Source organism: Schistocerca gregaria, chromosome 3, assembly GCF_023897955.1.
Source record: "Schistocerca gregaria isolate iqSchGreg1 chromosome 3, iqSchGreg1.2, whole genome shotgun sequence".
In the NCBI taxonomy this organism is placed as follows: Eukaryota; Metazoa; Arthropoda; class Insecta; order Orthoptera; family Acrididae; genus Schistocerca; species Schistocerca gregaria.
This window is the reverse complement of record NC_064922.1, coordinates 954,750,843-954,768,871: the sequence shown is the minus strand read 5'-3', so window position 1 is coordinate 954,768,871 and position 18,029 is coordinate 954,750,843. Positions and strand designations below refer to the sequence as shown.

The 18,029-nt window shown below is 39.9% G+C and overlaps 1 protein-coding gene across 9 annotated transcripts in view; it reads left to right on the top strand.

Moving 5' to 3' along the window:
- Positions 1-18,029, top strand: part of LOC126355928 (dedicator of cytokinesis protein 1) — a 452,703-nt gene that overhangs the window by 241,018 nt on the left and 193,656 nt on the right. For all 9 annotated transcript variants that reach the window (XM_050006495.1, XM_050006492.1, XM_050006496.1 and 6 more), the window contains one exon: positions 14,272-14,400. In XM_050006495.1, the coding sequence (XP_049862452.1) occupies positions 14,272-14,400 (129 nt within the window). The remainder of the gene's footprint in view (positions 1-14,271; positions 14,401-18,029) is intronic.

Here is an 18,029-nt window from a genome sequence, read left to right as displayed (position 1 = left end):
TCATTTCACTTGTACGAAAGTTCCCGAGTCATACTGTAATCATCCAACAATTAATTGAGAAAATTACAACTTTGTTAGTGGCGGGCGAGATAAGACATCTGTCAAACTTTACTAAATGCCTTCCCTGAAAACTTCTGAGGACAGATAGTTAGGAATCCCACTCATGTTGAAAATATATTGCATCTAATGTCAACAAATAGACCTGACCTCTTTCAGGATGTCCATATCGAAACTGGTATCAAGGACCATGACGCAGTTGTGACAGCAATGATTATCAAAGTGCAAAGTCCAACCGAAACAAGCAGAAAGATATGTATGTTCAGGAAACTAGATAAAAAATCTGTAATGCCAGGAACTCGAAACATGCAGCACTGGTCAGCAGCATGTAAGAGACATTCTGGCTCAAGTTTAAAAGAATAGTTGACCATGCACTGGATAGATATATACCCAGTAGAACAGTTCATAATGGGAGGGTAACTCCATGGTATACAATTATTGTAAAGCAACTTCTCAAGAAACAGAGATTACTGCATAACAGGTGTAAAACCAAGCATAGATAGAGAGTTACTGAATGAATTGCATTTGGCTGTCAAGAGAGCAATGCTTGAAGCCTTCCATGACTACCATAGCAGAACATTGTCAAATGAAATTTCACAAAATCCAGAGAAATTCTGGTCATATGTAAAGGTTGCTGGTGGCACCAGAGATCGTGTCCAGTCTCTAGTGAATGAGACAGGAACTAAAATTGAGGGTAGCAAAGCAAAAGCTGAAATGTGTAACTCCATTTTCAAATATTCCTTTACAAAGAAAGACCACTGGAAAGATGAATGAAATAAGTATTAGTGTCAGTGGTGTTTAGAAATAGCTGAAATCATTAAAACTGAACAAAGTTCTAGATCCCGATAGCATCCCTGTCAGATTCTATACTGAATCTGCGACTGAGTTAACCCCCTTCTAACTATAATCCATAATAGATCCCTCAAAGAAGAATTGTACCCAGTTCTTGGAAAAAGGCAAAAGTCACACCCGTCTACAAGAAGGATAGTACAAATGATCCATGAAACTACCATCCCATATCCTTACACCGATTTGTTGCAGAATGTTAGAAGATATTCTGAGCACCCCCCCCTCCCCCCCATGAATCGTGGACCTTGCCGTTGGTGGGGAGGCTTGTGTGCCTCAATGATACAGATAGCTGTACCGTAGGTGCAACCACAATGGAGGGGTATCTGCTGAGAGGCCAGACAAACGTGTGGTTTCTGAAGAGGGGCAGAGCAGCCTTTTCAGTAGTTGCAGGGGCAACAGTCTGGATGATTGACTGATCCCGCCTTGTAACATTAACCAAAATGGCCTTGCTGTTCTGGTACTGCGAACGGCTGAAAGCAAGGGGAAACTACAGTCATAATTTTTCCCAAGATCATGCAGCTTTACTGTATGATTAAATGATGGTGGCGTCCTCTTGGGTAAAATATTCCGGAGGTAAAATAGTCCCCCATTCGGATCTCCGGGCAGGGACTACTCAAGAGGACGTTGTTATCAGGAGAAAGAAAACTGGCGTTCTACGGATCGTAGCATAGAATTTCAGATCCCTTAATCGGGTAGGTAGAATAGAAAATTTAAAAAGGGAAATGGATAGGTTAAAATTAGATATAGTGGGAATTAGTGAAGTTCGGTGGCAGGAGGAACAAGACTTCTGGTCAGATGAATACAGGGTCATAAATACAAAATCAAATAGGGGTAATGCAGGAGTGGGTTTAATAATGAATAAAAAAATAGGTGTATGGGTAAGCTACTATAAACAGCATAGTGAACACATTATTGTGCCCAAGATAGACACGAAGCTCTCACCTACTACAGTAGTACAACTTTATATGCCAACTGGTGTATGGGTAAGCTACTATAAACAGCATAGTGAACACATTATTGTGCCCAAGATAGACACGAAGCTCTCACCTACTACAGTAGTACAACTTTATATGCCAACTAGCTGTGCAGATGACGAAGAAATTATTAAGATAGTGAAGTGAGACGAAAATTTAATAGTCATGGGTGACTGGAATTCATCAGTAGGAAAAGGGAGAGAAGGAAACATAGTAGGTGAATATGGATTGAAATGAGAGGAAGCCACCTGGTAGAATTTTGCGCAGAGCATAACTTAATCATAGCTAATACTTGGTTTAAGAATCATATAAGAAGGTTGTATACATGGAAGAATCCTGTAGATACTAACAGGTACCAGATAGATTATATAATGGTAAGACAGAGATTTAGGAACCAGGTTTTAAATTGTAAGACATTTTCAGGGGCAGATGTCGACTCTGACCACAATCTATTGGTTATGAACTGTAGATTAAAACTGAAGAAACTGCAAAATGGTGGGAACTTAAGGAGATGGGACCTGGATAAACTGAAAGAACCAGAGATTGTACAGTTTCAGGGAGAGCATAAGGGAACAATTGACAGGAATGGGGGAATGAAATACAGTAGAAGAAGAGTGGTTACCTTTGAGGGATGAAATAGTGAAGGCAGCAGAGGATCAAATAGGTAAAAAGACGAGGGCTGGTAGAAACCCTAGGATAACAGAAGAAATATTGAATTTAATTGATGAAAGGAGAAAATATAAAAATGCAGTAAATGAAACAGGCAAAAAGGAATACAAACGTCTCAAAAATGAGATTGACAGGAAGTGCAAAATTGCTAAGCAGGGTTGGCTAGAGGACAAATGTAAAGATGTAGAGGCTTATTTCACTTGGGGTAAAATAGATACTGCCTACAGGAAAATTAAAGAGACCTTTGGAGAAAAGAGAACCACTTGCATGAATATCAAGAGCTGAGATGGAAACCCAGTTCTAAGCAAAGAAGGGAAAGCAGAAAGGTGGAAGGAGTATATAGAGTGTCTATACAAGGGCGATGTACTTGAGGACAATATTATGGAAATGGAAGAGGATGTAGATGAAGATGAAATGGGAGATATGATATTGCGAGAAGAGTTTGACAGAGAACTGAAAGACCTGATTCGAAACAAGGCCCCCGGAGTAGACAACATTCCATTAGAACTACTGACAACCTTGCGAGAGCCAGTCCTGACAAAACTCTACAACCTGGTGAGCAAGATGTACGAGACAGGCGAAATACCCTCAGACTTCAAGAAGAATATAATAATACCAATCCCAAAGAAAGCAGGTGCTGACAGATGTGAAAATTACCGAACTATCAGTTTAATAAGTCACAGCTGCAAAATACTAATGGGAATTCTTTACAGACGAATGGAAAAACTGATAGAAGCCGACCTCGGGGAAGATCAGTTTGGATTCCGTAGAAATTTTGGAACACGTGAGGCAATACTGACCCTACGATTTATCTTAGAAGAAAGATTAAGAAAAGGCAAACCTATGTTTCTAGCATTTGTAGACTTAGAGAAAGCTTTTGACAATGTTGATTGGTATACTCTCTTTCAAATTGTAAAGGTAACAGGGGTAAAATACAGGGAGCGAAAGGCTATTTACAATTTGTACAGAAAACAGATGGCAGTTATAAGAGTTGAAGGGCATGAAAGGGAAGCAGTGGTTGGGAAGAGAGTAAGATAGGGTTGTAGCTTCTCTTCGATGTTATTCAATCTGTATATTGAGCAAGCAGTAAAGGAAACAAAAGAAAAATTTGGAGTAGGTATTAAAATCCATGGAGAAGAAATAAAAACTTTGAGGTTCGCCGATGACATTGTAATTCTGTCAGAGACAGCAAAGGACTTGGAAGAGCAGTTGAACGGAATGGATAGTGTCTTGAAAGGAGGATATAAGATGAACATCAATAAAAGCTAAACGAGGATAATGGAATGTAGTCAAATTAAGTCGGGTGATGCTGAGGGAATAAGATTAGGAAATGAGACACTTAAAGTAGTAAAGGAGTTTTCCTAATTGTGGAGAATAATAACTGATGATGGCTGAAGTAGAGAGGGTATAAAATGTAGACTGGCAATGGCAAGGAAAGCGTTTCTGAAGAAGAGAAATTAGTTTGCATCGAGTATAGATTTAAGTGTCAGGAAGTCGTTTCTCAAAGTATTTGTATAGAGTGTAGCCATGTATGAAAGTGAAACATGGACGATAAATAGCTTGGACAAGAAGAGAATAGAAGCTTTCGAAATGTGGTGCTACAGAAGAATGGTGAAGATTAGATGGGTTGATCACATAACTAATGGGGAGGTATTGAGCAGAATTGGGGAGAAGAGGAGCTTGTGGCACAACTTGACTAGAAGAAGGGATCGGTTCGTAGGACATGTTCTGAGGCATCGAGGGATCACCAATTTAGTATTGGAGGGCAGTGTGAAGGGTAAAAATCGTAGAGGGAGGCCAAGAGATGAATACACTAAGCAGATTCAGAAGGATGTAGGCTGCAGTAGGTACTGGGAGATGAAGAAGCTTGCACAGGATAGAGTAGCATGGAGAGCTGCATCAAACCACTCTCAGGACTGAAGACCACCACGACAACAACAACAACAACAACAACAACAACAGCATTCTGAGCTCAAACATAATGAGGTACCTTGAACAGAATGACCTCAATATCAACCAGTGCGATTTTCAAAGACATCGATCATGTGAAATGCAATTCACACTTTTGACATGACATAATGAAGCCTTGGATCAAGGCAATAAGCAAGATGCACTGTTTGTTGAGATTCGAAAAGCAATTGACTCAGTACCGAACCTACGCTTATTGTGAAAAGTACAATCAAATGGGGTATCAAGTGAAATTTGCGACTGGATTGAGGACTTTTTGGTAGGGAGGACACAGCATGTTATCTTGGATATAAAGTCATCGAGAGATGTAAAAGAAACTTCAGGTGTGCCCCAGGTAAGTTTGTTGGGACCCTTGCTGTTCATGTTGTATATTAATGACCATGCAGACAAAATTAATAATAAAATCAGGCTTTTGCAAATGAAACAGTTATCTATAACGTACTTTCTGAGAGAAGCTGCATAAATATTGTCAAATCTTGATAAGATTTTAACATGGTGCAGAGATTTGAAACATCCTCTAACTGTCCAAAAATGTAAAATTGTGCACTTCACATAATGGAAAAATGTAGTATCCTATAACTCTAATATCAATGAGTCACTGTTGGAAATGACCAACTCATACAAATATCTGGGTGTAACACTTTGTAGGGGTATGAAAAGAAATGATCACAAAGGTTCAGTTGTGGGTAAAACAGGTGGTCGATTTTCGTTTATTGATAGAATACTGGGGAAGTGCAGTCAATCTACAAAAAGAGACTGCTTAAAAATCACTCGTGTGACCCATCCTAGAATATTGCTCAAATGTGTGGGACCCATACCAGATAGAACTAACAGCGGATAATGAAGGTATACAGAGAGGGGCAGCATGAATGGTAACATGTTTGTGTAATCCATGGGAGAGTGTTACAGAGATTCTGAAGAAACTGAAGTGGAAGACTCTTGGAGACAGACTTAAACTATCCTGAGAAAGTCTGTTAACAAAGTTTCAGGAGCCAGCATTAAATGATAACTCTGCAAATATATTACAACGATGTATTTATCGCTTGCACAGGAATCATGATGATAAGATTAGAATAATTACTGCACGCACAGAGGCATTCAAACAACTGTTCTTCCTGTGTTCCATATGTGAATGGAACAGGAAGAAACCCTAATAACTGGTGCATTGAGGTGTACCCTCTGCCATGCACCTCATGGTGGTTTGCAGAGTATAGACGTAGAGGTAGATGAAATATGTTATGCAATAGGTACTCAGGAACAGTGTATTTCATAGAGAGTGGAGAAAGTTTTTTTGGGGATGTAGAAAGTGGAATAAATATTCAAGGCATGGTTGGAGAACTGTGAGGGATTGGTGTGTGTGTGTGTGTGTGTGTGTGTGTGTGTGTGAGAGAGAGAGAGAGAGAGAGAGAGAGAGAGAGAGAGAGAGAGAGAGAGAGAGAGAGAGGGGGGGGAGGGAGGGGGGGCATAGGACAGGAGTAGCTATGACAGCTTCCTTAGATATTGCTGAGAATGTTGTTCCAACTGTTTAAGGGCAAGCAGATATCATTCAGGAAGCTGTGCTTACAGAGTAGAAGTATTTGTGGGAAGTAGTGTAGGTTCTCAAGTATGGATGGACCTAGGATTGTGTGCTTATGAGCGACCAGATAACTGATGGGATTGGGAAAAGTGGAGGTTTTTGCAGTAGAAATGATGACAGCCCAGTTTTAATGGATCTCATTAGGTGGAATAGCATGTGCCAGTCAACATTTCAAAAAGAAGATGTGTGACGAGGTTGGATAGGGCAAAGGAGAATTTTTAGAATTGGCAGCGATTCGTGATTGTATGGTTGAGAGGCTAAAGGAATGAAAAAAAGGAAAGTTAAAGAACAGTGAATATAAGAATGTGAAAATTAAAGGTTGCGGTTTTGTAACAGAAATAAATGATAGGTACTATATAGAAAGTTATGTGGGAAGTTAGGAGGGGGGCCAGAAATTGTTTTAAAGAAGCAGAATGTAGTAGGCACACTCATAAACAGATATATTCAATTGAACATTCTCATGCATGACACTAAATAAACACAACAGTTCTTACAATGCAATCGTATATAAATACACACCATTAAATAACAGTCAAGTCAAGCAGCATTAGTTGCTAATGGAGGATGTGAAAAAAACGGCACTAAAATTAAAAGCTGAAAAGAGGCCATGAGAGCGTATCCCACATGAGTGCAGTAATGAAATTATCAGATTACAATTTATTTACATTACAGTATCAGCAGATCTACAACTAGCACACTATGTTTTCTCTTGTTGATGACCACGCTTTTATTTGCTCAAAAAGTTACAAATACTTCTCTGTGAATATATTCCATATTATTCAATTAATGCAGTATACTACTAGCCAACAATACTGTGCAATGGATAGTTCCTACTCACCATATAACGTAGAAGCTGAGTCACAGATAGTCGCAACGAAAAGACTGTCACAAACCCTGTTGTCGTCGTTGTCATCATCATCATCATCATCATCATCGTCGTATCCTTCAGTATATTCCAACTCTCCTCACAATATAATGTACTCTTCGTGCAACTAACACAATAAATATAATAATAATAATAATCATCCAAAAACCGTAACACATCATAATAATCCATGAAGAAATCAGAGCATTCCATCATAATACCCTTATTTCACAACTGCCTAAGAGCATTATGAAAATAGTACCTTATATACATCTCTACAATATAAAATTTTATGTCTGTGAGTGCACATGTGCGCCAGTGTGCTACTTGTCTGTGTCCTACATCTCGTGCTGCAGTCCTTGCCTATCCTGATAAATGGCTTCACTGCTGTGAGTGGTAGACGAGGCTGCTATTTGTGCTTCTGACTGTCCCTAGTAGAAAATATATGTCCTCTCTGACACTTTTTGGAGTAATACTTTTTGTGTTTGCTTTGTGTCACCCATAATGAACACCGTAGTGGCTAAATAATCAGACCATACCTAAACTAACCTGAAAATCAACATTAAATGTGCCATGTGCACCTGCAACTGCACAATACAGGCAGACATGACAGAATGATGCTGTTGCAATATTGTGAGGTGGAAAGTTGCTACTCACTATATAGGGGAGATGCTGTTGCAGATATGCTCAACAAAAAGACTCTCACAATTTTAGCTTTCAGCCATTAAGGCCTTTATCAACAATAGACACAAAGAGGCTCACTTGCGTGCACGCGCGCGCACACACGCAGATGCTAGTCACACACACGACTACAGTCTCAGGCAACTGAACAACCCTGCGAGCAGCAACACCATTGCATGATGGGAGTGGTGACTGGGTGGGGGTAAGGAGGAACTGGGGTGGGGAGGTGAGGGATAGTATGGTGGGGGTGACGGACAGTGAAGGGCTGCAAGTTAGGTGGAGGGCCGGGGCAGAGGTTGGAAGGGGGAACAGGGAGAGGTGGAAAAGAAGACAAAGAAAAAGACTAGGTGTGGTGGTGGAATGACAGCTGTGTAGTGCTGGAATGGGAACAGGGAAGGGGCTGGATGGGTGAGGACAGTGACAAACGAAGTTTGAGGCCAGGAGGGTTACAGGAACATAGGATGCATTGCAGGGAAAGTTCCCACCTGTGCAATTCAGAAAAGCTGGTGTTGGTGAGAAGGATCCATATGGCACAGGCCATGCAGTAGTCATTGAAATGAAGGATGTCGTGTTTGGCAGTGTGTTCAGCAAAAGGGTGGACCACTTGTTTCTTGGCCATGGTTTGTCGGTGGCCATTCATGTGGACAGACAGCTTGTTGGTCGTCATGCCTACATAGGATGCAGCACAATGGTTGCAGCTTAACTTGTAGACCACATGACTGGTTTCACAGGTAGCCCTGCCTTTGGTGGGATAGGTGATGTCAGTGACCGGACTGGAGTAGCTGGTGTTGGGGGTATGTTTGGGACAGGTCTTGCATCTAGGTCCATTACAGGGATATGAGACATGTGGTAAGGGATTGGGAGCAGGGATTGTGTGAGGATGGATGAGTATATTGCGTGGTTTCGGTGGATGGCAGAATACCACTTTGGGAGGGATGGAAAGGGTAGTGGGCAGGACATTTCTCATTTCAGGGCATGACAAGAGGTAATTGAAATTCTGGCAGAGAATGTAATTCAGTTGCTCCAGTCCTGGGTGGTACTGAGGGGAATGCTCCTCTGTGGCCAGATGGTGGTACTTTTGGAGGTGGTGGGTGACTGGAAAGATAAGGCACGGGAGATTTGTTTTTGTACAAGGTTGGGAGGTTAGTTACGGTCAAGTTTGGGAGGATAGTTATGGAGGATAGTTAGGCTTCTGTGAGACCCTCAGTATATTTTGAGAGGGACTGCTCGCCACTGCAGATGCGATGACCACAGGTGGCTAGGCTGTACGGAAGGGACTTCTTGGTATGGAACAGGTGGCAGCTGTCAAAGCGGAGGTATTGCTGGTGGTTAGTAGGTTTCATATGGATGGAGGTACTGATGTAGCCATCTTTGAGGTGGATGTCAACAACTAGGAAGGTGGCTTGTTGGGTTGAGTAGGATCAGGTAAAGCAAATAGGAGAGAAGTTGTTGAGGTTCTGGAGGAATGTGGATAGGGTGTCGTCACCTTCTATCCAGATAGCAAAGATGTCATCAATGAATCTGAACCAGGTGATAGGTTAGGAGTTGGGTCTTTAGGAGGGCTTCCTCTAGATATACCATGAATAGATTGGCATAGGATGGTGCCATGTGGGTGCCCATAGCTGTACACCAGATTTGTTTGTAGGTAATTCCGAATTCCAACCCAGGGGCACAACCTGACCAATCCAGCCGCCCTGCATTTCCTATTCCAGTCCTGTCTCGGGATTACCCTAACCCATCAGAGGCAGTGCCACCTGTGAAAGCAGCCATGACACATGTCAGCTGTGCTGATATGAGGGCACAGTTTTTATATTGTTATGACTAGTAACTAACTGTCCACCAGGATGAATAGCCACATACAAACAATGGCCTAGAGCAAAGTAGACGACCCTGTGGCACAACAGTCAGTTGAACATGACATGCTTGATTTCAGTGGCTGCTTCACAGCCTGGGCCACCGGGATACTCCCCTCTACCACCAGCTTGTCTGAGCAGCACAAATGGAAGTTGTCCTTCCGACACAGTCTCCAATCCCAAAATCAACAATTTTCTAGTAAGGTATAGTTCGATAAATTTTGAAAACATGTCTACTGTGACAAATATAAAATAGTATCCCCAAAATTTAAATTGTGTGCATTCTAATAAAGCAACAGCAATTAAACAACCCTTTTGAGTATGAAAAGACAGTAACACCAATAAAGTCGTGAAAACTGTCCAGAATTGTTTCTCGCCGATAGTATCATTTTCTTCTTGATTTGAATTCAGCCACCATTGGACCACTTCGTTGTCTACATTTGATATATCAATTCATTAGTCAGAGACTAATGTATTGGAATATTTATGTAGTGTTTCCGTTGCTTCTTAATACAGAGTGACCATTTCCACATGTTTTCAGTCCGGGCTTAAAGTATGGTAACCTACTATCCCCACACCCTCCACCAAACAGTTCCACTCCCTCTGTCTTATCATATCTTTGTTCATGTCCCTTACTCTTATTATAATCTGCCCCTCCCAACACATCTGCCTGTCTTTACCCTTCTCTGCTCCTCTCCTTTTCCAGTTCCCTTCTCTCCTCCCCATCTCCCCATGTCTGTGTTTCCTTTTCTGAAGAATTGTTGTGGCTGTCTGCAAGTCAACGTGCCATCTTTATGGTGAATAGCAATGTATTCTTTTCCTTATATTGCTAAAACCAAATCTCCTGTCTTCGACTGTGTCACTTTCACTCTAGCATAATGTCTTCTTTTTTGTGATTCACCTTGTTTCTTCATTATGTCTTTTACAATGGCACTTCTTTCTTGCACAAAAATATGTCTAAAGTCTGAAAATTTAAATAATTCCTTTATAATATTACCTGGTTTTATGTCAAATAGTATTTCATGTGGTGAAAAACCCATGGATGAGTGTTTCAAACTGGTCGTTGTATCTTCAAAATTGATTACCGTATTTACTCGAATCTAAGCCGCACTTTTTCCCGATTTTGAAATCCAAAAAAACGCCTGCGGCTTAGAATCGAGTGCAGAGTAAGCGGAAGTTCTGAAAAGTGTTGGTAGGTGTCGCCACAACTAAATTCTGCCATCGAATATATGTAGCGCTACACAGGCATGCTTTGTAGGCACAAAGATAAATACTGGCGCCAAAACCTCTGCGTCAGTAAATAAATTAAAAAAAAAAAAAAAGGTTGGAAGATGAGTTTTTTCCTCCGTCCCGAGTTTCGACCACTGCATTTTCATACATTATCCAACGAAGAAAATACAAATTCCCTATTGTTCATCTTCGAATGTACTATGAAAATCCGACTGGCAAGACTGTTTGGGATGTTTGTCAATATGGCCAACTCTTCATTCTGAATTGTTTCCTACCTGTGAGAAGAGATGGTTGCTAATAGGAACTTTTATGTATTGTAAATCACTTGCAGTATTCTCTTCTCCATAAGAATAATACGAACATAAACATTTTGCCTTGTATTGTTTCGTGTTTGCTGCTATCTCATTTAAATCCTGTATGCCTAATAAACTACGAAACTAGAGTGAGACAACAGCAAATGCGGAATAATATACATATCATGTCATGTTTATATTCGTATTATTCTTATGCCTAATAGTGGTATAGTCAGAAATGAAGCACAGCAATTGACTAGATTTTTAAATCTAAGATGACTCTAATTTCTGTGCAGACCATAATGTACCAAAGAGGCGTCTGCAAAGATTTTCAATCAGAGAAAAATTTTTGCTAAATTCTCGTTTAGAACATCTTCTATCATATACAGTCTATTATTTGGTTCTTGTTGATCATTATCGAAGAAAGCAGCAGTGTAAGTAACAAAAAATAGCAGTCTCTTGCCATTGTTTCGCTAATGAGACGATTCCTCTCTTTTGTTTTTTAATTGTAAGCGACGGTAGTGTGCTCAAAAGCAAGCCATGCTGGGAGCGGCGACAAGTCGTAAACACACATTATCAGAATGCAACAAACAATGCATGACTCAGTACAGTAATGCATTTTCAGCTTAGAGTGACGTAAACACCTATAACAAAGAGAACGGCACTTATCTGATCAAAGAAAAATAAGCAGTCAATTCAAACCAGACGAAGCACGTGGAAAAGGAAAGGTACCCGTATAAATACGGACAGAGCGCCTGACACATAGCATTTCCTACCTGATAAAGCTTAAGTGCTAAGTTTACGACTCGAACCAAATTACTATAGCTGTGTTGTCATTCATTCGACCTAAATTGTGTTTCATTACAATGGACCAACTTTGTTTTGGTTTGGAGGTGCAGCCTAAAACTTTTCTCTCCCCTTGAATTTCAAGTCTCAAATTTCAGGTGCGGCTTAGATTCGGGAAAAATTTATTTCCTTGATTTCGAGTCTCGGTTTTCAGGTGCGGCTTAGATTCGAGTAAATATGGTATATACTTAATCCAAGATGGGGTTTGTGACTACTACGGCACACACTACCAATTTCTCTCATGCATCTCATTGCAGGACTACTAGATGGGTGGTAAGCAGTCATTAAAATGTGTTTCATTGGTGATCTTGCAATAAACGATTGCTTTGAACCAAATTTGGACCATTATCTGACATTACTGTTTCCAGTTTTCCTGGATGTGTGGAACAACCCCATTCTATTTTCAAAATCAACAATTTTCTAGTAAGGTATAGTTCGATAAATTTTGAAAACATGTCTACTGTGACAAATATAAAATAGTATCCCCAAAATTTAAATTGTGTGCATTCTAATAAAGCAACAGCAATTAAACAACCCTTTTGAGTATGAAAAGACAGTAACACCAATAAAGTCGTGAAAACTGTCCAGAATTGTTTCTCGCCGATAGTATCATTTTCTTCTTGATTTAAATTCAGCCACCATTGGACCACTTCGTTGTCTACATTTGATATATCAATTCATTAGTCAGAGACTAATGTATTGGAATATTTATGTAGTGTTTCCGTTGCTTCTTAATACAGAGTGACCATTTCCACATGTTTTCAATCCTACAATTATTCAAAGGCATTTTCCATCTCTCTACAGTCATTTTACTTTCTCTGTCCTCAATGCATGGTCCAAACAGTAAAATTTTAGTATGGTCAGGTTTGGAAGCTTGTGCTTAGTTCTGTTTCGAATTTTAATGAATGACCAACTACTGCTAAATGTCATCCAAGATGAGTATAATATTAGTATTTTTGTGACAATACAGACTACAGAGTTCGCCAGAAAAATGTTTACACTCTTTGTCAGTCTCTATTGAGATATTGATATTGTCGTTCAGTTTGAGTTGAGAGTGTGTTGTAGTATGGGTTTTGGCTCAACAGATGTTGGTACTTTCATCTCGGTAATGAGAAAACAAGATGGCTGGAGCACACTTGACATTCGAGCAAAAAAAATATGTTGTGAAGCGGTTTTTCAAGTTTGAAAATGCCATTGGAAGTGCAACATCAGTGGAAGCATGAGTTTGAAACAGAACTGCCAACCTACTTGACAATTAAATGTATCATTGACGAGGGTGAATTGCATGGAACAATTTGTGATATTCACAAAGGAGGACCAGGAACACAGCATACAGCTACAATTCCTGCTTTGTTGGCTCTCATGTTAATTCTCCACAGAAGTCTGCTATGCAATGTGCATGTAAAGTGAGGGTTAGCAGTAAAAGTGTGTGAAGAATTCTGAAAACTGCAAAGTGGAAAGTTTACATTTCATGATTATAGCATGCAATTAATGATGATTGTGATCCTGATTGCCAAATGCAATTTTGCAAGTGGTAACAGCAAATGGTAACTGATGACAAACAATTTGTGATGAACATAGTGTGGAGTGACGAGGCACAATTTAAACTTAATGGAACTGTGAATCGACATAACAGTGTGTACTGGGTACCGGTAAATCCACATGTTTATGTGGATAAAGTGATCAATCTACCAGGGGTTCGTGTGTAGTGTGGACTATCATCTAGGGGCTTAGCAGGACCCTTTTTCTTTGATGGCACTGGAGAAGAGTACCTGGAAATGTTATGCACAGCAATTTTGACAGGTATACATTCACTTTATGGAGCTGATGAAGAGGTTTTCTACCAACAGGATGGGGCACCACCACACTACCACCTAGCCATATAAGCTTTGCTGGATGACAATTTTCCAGGGCATTGGATTGGACAAAGAGGGCCCATTGATGTGGGGAACTGAGAAAGATAATGTCCATCAACGTAAACTATGCACGCTTTAGGAACTTCACCAGGAGATTACAGCGACATGTGCAGTGATTTACACTTTAACGTTGACTGATGTAGTTGCGGCAACCACTTGTCTTTCTGTTATGTCTATAGCTGCCAATGGTGAACATTTTCAACATTTAAAGTAACCATGTGCTAAACAAAGGTTGAGCAACATGTGTGATCAATTAAAAAATTAAAAATTTATATGTCCACACCATGGACTTTTGTTACCTCATTGTATTGATCGACAGTTATTGCCCATTACATGTGTATTGGAAGAAGATTTTTGCTGTTTATTTCTAGTTGTATCTACTTTGCTCCAACATATTAGCGTGTAGAGTTTTGTAAAATTCTGTTTGTTCTATTTATTTCTTATACAATGGGTGGTCAATCTTTTCTGATGATTTGTGTGGTCTATAACTGCAGTTCGAAGATGAAATGATTGCCAAGTTGGACATTCTTGTGGAGGGTGGCCTGGGTGATGAGCACTACAAGGAACTGTTCTATGAAATTATGATGGAATTATGTAAAAATCATTCAACAATGCATGATCAGGTAACACACTTTTGTTTTCTGACTTTATTATTGTTGCATGCATGTCTCATTCACACATACATATAAGTATTTGTATGATTGTTTACAAACTTAGATTAAGTCACTGTAACTTGTGTATAGCCATGTCATATGTTTTCTTTGCTCTGAGTAACTGAAAAAAAAATGAAATAAACTATCAGATATTAGAGGAATTGGTTGACTCTACAGGATGTGGAGTGGAAGGGAGGTGGTGAAATAATGGAGTTAAAATTGATTGGACTCAGGATATATTCTTCATATATCGAATACAGAAAGCACTTACCCGGGGAATGGAGCAAATGACTGACTGAAATCCTAGGAGTTTGGTCAACAATAATAAAGGAATAGGAGCTGGGAGAGGTGGTGGTCCACGTCCGAGTTGCAGGTGACTGGTCCTGGGTGAGCAGGGCCAGAGGTGGACAGCAGAAGCCATCCACTCTGGCTGAAGGCTGAAGCAGCTGCACCCTCCCCTCAGAGGCTCTCCAACAACCACATATGTGGTTCACTTCCCATGTTCCCCATCAGTTAACATTTTTGCATCGATAAATTGGTGCGTCCAGCAGAGAAGGAAGGCATCACTTGTCAGTGGGTTTTACTTGAGTGAGCTGCTTCTATCCTGAAAGACACACTGTTTTGGCATGTAGGCACTGGTGACATTGTACTGGGAAAGTACTTGAAAGATTGAAGGAAAATGAAATTTGAAAGACAATTTTTCAAGAAATCCAAAATATTCCCAGACTGACTTGCTTTCCTGTGCCACCTTTCTCCTTCTGTAAGAAGTGGTGCTAATAGTATTTACAAAACAGTGCCAGACATTCCATTGGAAAACAGTTTACCCGGATAGGGGACCTACAGACTATGGGAGGCTCTGTTGCAATTGACTTTCTGTAGTGTTGTAAAGAAGCACTTATTGCTAAGGGTTATAAAAATGTAGTTGATCTCAATTCTTGGCACAGCTATAAAATGGAATACCCATCCACTATATGTTAATAGCAGAAGTGTAGCAGTTGGTTATCTATCTAGTAGGTGCTCACAATAAAAATAGCAACTAATAATGATTGTCCTCAGAGGTATTGGTAAAAGTAAAATCTCAGTTCGCTGATATGTATTTAACACACATTATCTACATTAATGAAATTACTGTCTGCTCAACACTGTTGTCTTGCTAAGAGAAAATATGCAAATTCCTATAAAAGGAGTTTGTTCTTCAGGATGTACTAATTTTTCTGTGAGGTAGGACACTTCATTCTTTAATTTAAGTCACAGCATCTAGATTCACTACTACAGCATAAAAAATATGTACCCCAGAGCAAGCGTGGGCAACCTTAGGTAACCCATGAGCCTGATCCGTGTACTTACTTAAGCTTGAGGGCTGCCTTGTCACATGACACGACAACAACTGAACTATCACATAAAGTCTAAATAGTAATGTCCATGCTAAAGGGGTAACACACTAATATGAATGACATTCCTTTCTTGCCATGCAGTGCCAACAAATTATGCCTCAAAACACATGTTCAAGAGTACATTCACTTCCATTTTCAGATGTTTTTTATTTATGCATTATGTACATTGTTTGTTCACTTACAATGTTTTATAGTAGCTGCCTTAAAAACCTTAATTTCAAAATTCTGCAGTGCCAGTAGCAAAGAAATCAATATTCATGATATTTAAATAAATGATAAATGTATGAGGGCTATTCAGAAAGTTAGGAATGTTTCCATCTGACACCGCTAGCCGCCTGCTGATCGCGTATATTTTTGAATGTGCGTGCTTCGCAGCTCAGTCAGCATCCATCCGTGACAACAGGAACGTCTCTGTGTGTCTTGTTTTTTCCATATTCGAATTTGAAATGTGTGCTGCAATCGAAAATCCCGCGAGTTGTGAAGCGTGGTCTGTGGTACAGTTTTTGTTGGCAAAAAACCTAAAACCTACAGAAATTTATCATGAACTGTGCAATGTGTATGGAGTCAATGTAATGAGTGAATGTTCCATACGGAAATGGTGCAATCAGTTTAAAAATGACCGAAAAATTGTTCTTGATGAAGAGAAGAGTGGACGCCCGAGCATTGTGACTGACGATCTTGTCCCTAAAGTTGATGAAACGATTCGTGAAAACCATTGCTTCACAATAACGGAGCTTTCACTTTCTTTTCCACAAGTTTCTCAGACTTTGTTGTTCGAAATTGTCACTCAAAAGCTAGGCTACCACAAATTTTGTGCACAGTGGGTGGCCAGAATGCTTACAGAGTACCATAAAGAACAGTGAATGGGGACAACATTGACATTTGTGGAGGCCTACCACAAACATGGTGATTCATTACTGGATTGAATCATAACCGGTGATGAGACTTGGGTGAAACACATCAATTGAGAGACAAAATTTTAGTCCATGGAGTGGGCGCACACAAGGTTCCCCCAGAAACCAAGAAAATTTTTGCTAACCTTGTCAGCAAGGAAGTTGATCATAACAGTGTTTTGGGATAAACAAGATGTGTTTCTTATTGATTTTCTCGAACGTGGAATTAGCATAAATTTTGCTTGATACTGTCAAACCGCGCACAGCCTAGGAAGAGCAGTTCAAAATGACGAGGAAAGCCGACATCCAAAATTTTGTTTTTGCACGACAGTGCCCGACCTCGCACAGCAAACCGCACTAAAGAACTCCTTAATTCATTCAAATGAAAATTTTCCCTCATCCGCCCTACAGCCCCGATCTTGCACCAAACGACTTCCACTTGTTTCCCAAGATGAGGAACTGGCTTGCAACGCAGCACTTTGATGACGACACGGAACTCCAGGAGTGTACTCACTGGTTGAAGTCTCAGGTGGCAGAAGTTTGCAACAAAGGTCTTGGTGACTATGTGGAAAAGTAGTATGTCAGTCGCTCTTTCAGATGTATATAATAATAATAATTTTTTTAAATTCCGAAGCGTTCCCTCCTTTCTGAATAGCCCTCGTAAAATTCTGATGGTGGGATGCCAGGCATCTTGAAACATCATCGCAGAATAACAAATGCTTATAAAGGCAACTGATTGCAGCTAATTTATTATAAATTTCATCTGTTGCAACAATACAGTATGTCCCCACCTGACAAGAACTAGTTACTAATGGTTAATACAGGAAATAATAGTAAAACAAAATTCGGCACTGAGATAGGTGATCCCATTCAACAAGAAATTAGGAGTAATTCAGTGATTTTTGACCACATGCATGCCTTTCGAGAGTTTGAAATTTAATTTGTTAATATCCACAAACATTATTACAAGTGTTTTGTAAATATTTGTCGAAAAATACTTTTGATGACTGACTGCATAAGCGTTGGTAGTTTCTTTAACACTAAATAAATTAAGGGGGGGTAGGATGTCAAACGGGCCGACTGGGAGCAGAAGAGGCATCTCAGGACATTTTAATTTCCAGTGTCTACACTTTTACAAATAAATTCGTAAAACTTTGTCAGAATCACTAGGAAGGATTCAGGATTCACACCCATTGCAGTGGACATTAAAAAACATAACAAAATAAATTTTTTTACGTGTGAAATTTCATCATTTTTTCACTTATTAATGGCTGCATTTGTTGCTATAGGTACACTTTTCTTCATAAGTTGG